The sequence below is a fragment of the Gouania willdenowi genome, chromosome 4 (assembly GCF_900634775.1).
Source record: "Gouania willdenowi chromosome 4, fGouWil2.1, whole genome shotgun sequence".
Classification (NCBI taxonomy): Eukaryota; Metazoa; Chordata; class Actinopteri; order Blenniiformes; family Gobiesocidae; genus Gouania; species Gouania willdenowi.
The window spans coordinates 23868054-23872464 of NC_041047.1; the positions used below are offsets into that span (position 1 = coordinate 23868054).

Sequence of the window (4411 nt, forward strand, 5' to 3'; positions counted from 1 at the left end):
TCTCGTCAATTGTCCGCCCCCAGCTTTTATGCTCATTGGATCAAAGCTGATTGAAAAACAGTCTGCCACAGGTGTGAGGGTCCAAGTGATTAAAACAGGAAATAACAAGCGCAGCAATGCACAACAGTAAGAACACTTCAAAATAAAAGCACACACACAAACAAGCAAATTAGTTGTGCAAAATACTGGATGCCCAATTATCATCCTGTGACATCCCCCCCTACTTTAAGGGTGGCAGTCCCTGTCACCTTAGTCCCTGGACTAGAACAAGCTGGTGGCTGCTTAATGTTCGACCTAGTTGAGCGTCGTGGGCTCGGTGGCAGTCCCGGCGGGTTTACAGGAGGATCAAACAAAAACCAGTAATATGGGCCTTGGCCTTGTGGGTAACGTAGTTATTTCTCCTATAATCGATACAAAACCTCCAGGTACCATTTTTTTCTGACTAGGACTATCGGCACGGCCCAGGGACTACAGCTCTCACGTATCCCACCTTTCTCCAGCATATCTGTAAGCAAGGTCTTGATCTCTTTGTACATTACAGGTGGTAAAGGTCGGTACCTTTCTTTGATGGGAGGGGCATCGCCCGTGTGAATACAATGTTGAACCAAGTCCGTCCTCCCGAAATCCTCATCATCTACCGCAAACACCTTCTCCCACTTCTGAAGCAGGGTCTTGAGCTCCAGCTGTTGTTGATCGGTCAAATGCCGACAGTCAATGAGCTTGCTCACCCCCTCCTCCGTGTGTTCCTCTTTGCTGGAGCCCAGGGTATCCACTACACCAACCTCCACGACACCATCCGGGCCCATGGTCAGGCTCAGGTCACGGGTTCCCTGGACATCCGCCTCCTCCACTTGGTATAACCGGCCCAGCTTCTGATAGCGTCCTATAGAAACTGGGTACGAATGGGGGTTACAGATACGAACAGGGACCCTCCCTCCGCGCACAACAGATAGGGTTCTGGCTATTCCCCATGCGTCCGCTTCCGGCATAGCCTCAAGAACTGCAGAATAGTCAGACCCCCAAGGTCCCATGGATGCGCGGCCCCACATAATCATCTCACTTTTGGGTGGTACCTGAACCGACTGATGGTCTGCGGGTCGAACGTAGCCCAAAAACCCGTCTCCCGGTGGTGTTGCGATGGTCCTCCGGCACACAGCAAAAGGTTCCCGCCACGCCTGCTGGGATTTCCATTTCTGGGGGGAGAGAGCTGGCTTCTCATGTTTAAAAACAGCATCCCAACACGCACCGATCACATTCATTCCAAAGAGCAGTGGGTGCGTAGAGCAATTGTCTTTCACAATAACGACACCTTTCTCCGGGATTTTTACACCTTCAACCTCAAAATCCATTATTGCATAACCAGAGTATGGTATGCCAAGGCCATTTGCAGCTTTAAGAGTTAACACCAGTGGGGATGTACCTTTTTCAACTTGAGAGAAATATTATTCCATGACTTTTTGTTGAATTAGTGTAACTTGTGAGCCTCTCTCTAGCATCTAGCACATTAATCTGCAACTTGGCCTCTCCAGCCAAAGCACCCGATAACAGTTCAGTTTTCTAAGTTCAGTCAGGTCTTGTACATTTAAAATGCTAGACATTTGTTCTTTCCAGTCCCCATACTTAATGTCACTGTTTGGCCCATGAAACTTTGGCAACCAAGGTGCACCGGGATATATTGGCATCATCATTTTTTTTTTACAAGTATAACAACTTAAAAATAAAAAAAATCTATGGTTGTTACACTGCTCGTGCTTGTGTCCTGTCGACAACAGCCAAAATGTAAGTCGTGGCCGCTTCTCAATGACAACGCCACCTAGTATTTTATGAGAGGCTAGGAACTCTTAGAATAATTTACACAAGGCAAGCAGTGTAATCAACCAAAGATACAGTTTAACAGGTATGATAATTAATTTATTGCAAAGATCTAAAATAACACCGTGGGTGGTGATGCCAGCAAAAAAAAAAGGTTTAAAACATTAAAAGTTCATCCCAACGGGTGAGGAAGAGGGATGGTTGGCGGAGCTGGATTGTAGTCCCGTTCCTCTTCTTCCTCTATGGCGGAGCACACGGGGGCAGAGATACTCTGCCCGCCTGCTGTGATCGGCGTCGTACTCTGGCTTCACCGCTTCACAGCCTCGCTGCCGCTGCTTCGGAGGCTGCGCCACTGCCGTCGCTCCGGGGGCTGTTGCTGCCGCTGCTCCGGGGGCTGTTGCTGCCGCTGCTCCGGGGGCTGTTGCTGCCGCTGCTCCGGGGGCTGTTGCTGCCGCTGCCGTCGCTTTGGGGGCTGTTGCTGCCGCTGCCGTCGCTTTGGGGGCTGTTGCTGCCGCTGCTCCGGGGGCTGTTGCTGTTGCTTCGGAGGCTGCGCTGCTGCCGTTGCTCCGGAGGCTGCTGCCGCTACTCCTGCCGTGTTCCTTCTCCTTCTCTCTCAAAACCAGCCGGTGCCTTCCCGTTACCCGCTCCTCTCCGTTCCGTAGACCGCTGTCTAGCCGTTGCCTCCCCGTTACCCGCTCCTCTCCGTTCCGTAGACCGCTGTCCAGCCCCTGCCTCCCCGTTACCCGCTCCTCTCCGTTCCGTAGACCGCTGTCTCGTCAATTGTCCGCCCCCAGCTTTTATGCTCATTGGATCAAAGCTGATTGAAAAACAGTCTGCCACAGGTGTGAGGGTCCAAGTGATTAAAACAGGAAATAACAAGCGCAGCAATGCACAACAGTAAGAACACTTCAAAATAAAAGCACACACACAAACAAGCAAATTAGTTGTGCAAAATACTGGATGCCCAATTATCATCCTGTGACAAACGCATCGTGTGTGTGGCCAGGGTCAAAGAAATCTGACTAGAGGCCTTCAGAATCAGAACTACAGCGTTAAATAGCCTGATTCAAACCTTAAAAAAGATATTTCCTTAACCAATTTGATCTTTTACTGGCAGCATCAAGTGCAGGAGTATACAAATATTACAGTATTCTTTTGTTTGAAGGGTCAGAGAGGGTAAGAGTCAGTAGCTGTGTTTCCATTACCCTGGGAAATTAGCAAAATCGAAATTGCACCACAAAAACTGGAAATGGAAACACCTGGATTTTGAAAAAAAACACTCAAGTATCTCTAAAATGTTCTTACATTTTTATGAGGAGGAATTTCAGACGTTTCAATATTGAAATGTGTCGCAACAGCGCTAAGGAAACACCTTTTGTGCAAACACACAGAATGTAACGTACAAGTCTTACGCAATGACAATTCACGGGAGTTAAGAGGCTCCTTCCCAAAACAACCTTCAATGGCAACATGTTCAAAGCGCAATTATACTTTGTCGACATTTAGAAAAATCTTTTTTTTGCTAAAAACTGTAATGGAAACCCAGCTAGTGCTAGTCTCACGTATAAAGCAACCTGTATGAGTGAGACTGCATTTGATTTGTTTCAACCCAATATAGTTTTCTAATGTTATGTATTCCCATTGCCTAGTAAAAAAGTGCACATACACTTGTTTGGAGTGTGGTTTTGGTTCATTTTCTATCATATCTACCCTGAACAGCCAACTCTAGAACCCATGCACAATGAGACAACAAACTAATATATCTGCCAGCTGCAGATGTAAGCAAACTGCACATCCAACCCGACTCTGAACCTCAAAGCAGGAAAACCTAAAGGAGACAGAAGGAGGAAGCAGTCGGCTCTCAGGAAACAGAAGCGTTAGTCATATTGCACAGCTATCAAACCTGTTCCTGCTGCCAGGAACTTGGTCTTGGTCATTTCAGGTCTATGTTCTTCTTGTCTATAAATATCCCCCCTGTGTGAGTGTCTATTGTTCCTGGACGGAGCTTCCCATGCAGGGGGCCACGGATGCACAGAATGCACTTTCACCTCACTGACCAGTGGTGTTAGTGAGTCTGCCCAGCAGGTAGGAGACTGGGAATGAGTCTGACTGGAATTAATGATTGTAAGGTTTTCGCAGACATTTTGAGATGAGCCAGTATCTTATTCCAAGAGAAAAACAGCAGTGAAAGTATTAAAGTACCAGTATATTATATATTCTGTTTTCCCCTCTGTAAGCTCTTTTTACAACCATTTGACCAAACTTGAAGTTCTTTTAAAAAACACACAAAAACAAATTTGACTTACACATAATTGTTTTGTTTTTTCTTGAGAAGTTTATAGATTTGGCACTGCTTGTTGTTCATGCTCGCTCTGCTGTGCTGACGTTGTTTTCCCATTACTCTTAATGGCAGCCTTTGAAAAAACTATAACCTCCATTAGGTTCTTACTGGGATGTTGGACAGGAGTAAACCGGAACATCGTAATAGCACTTACCTAGATGCTATTGAACCATTGTTTTTACCTTGTGCTAATTAGCGTCATTTATCCACACAGTCCAAGTAGTTCTGTAGCTTTGATGACTGTTATTCAATGGATTA

The 4411-nt window shown here is 46.5% G+C and overlaps 1 protein-coding gene across 1 annotated transcript; it reads right to left on the bottom strand.

The window, feature by feature from the left end:
* Positions 1-1814: 1814 nt before the first annotated feature.
* Positions 1815-2741, bottom strand: LOC114462145 (atherin-like). The gene is made up of 2 exons (XM_028444814.1): positions 2556-2741; positions 1815-2461 (listed from the first exon to the last, which is right to left on the bottom strand). Exons 1-2 carry the CDS (start codon positions 2617-2619, stop codon positions 1977-1979), a joined length of 549 nt encoding a protein of 182 aa, XP_028300615.1. The 5' UTR covers positions 2620-2741; the 3' UTR covers positions 1815-1976.
* Positions 2742-4411: the final 1670 nt, after the last annotated feature.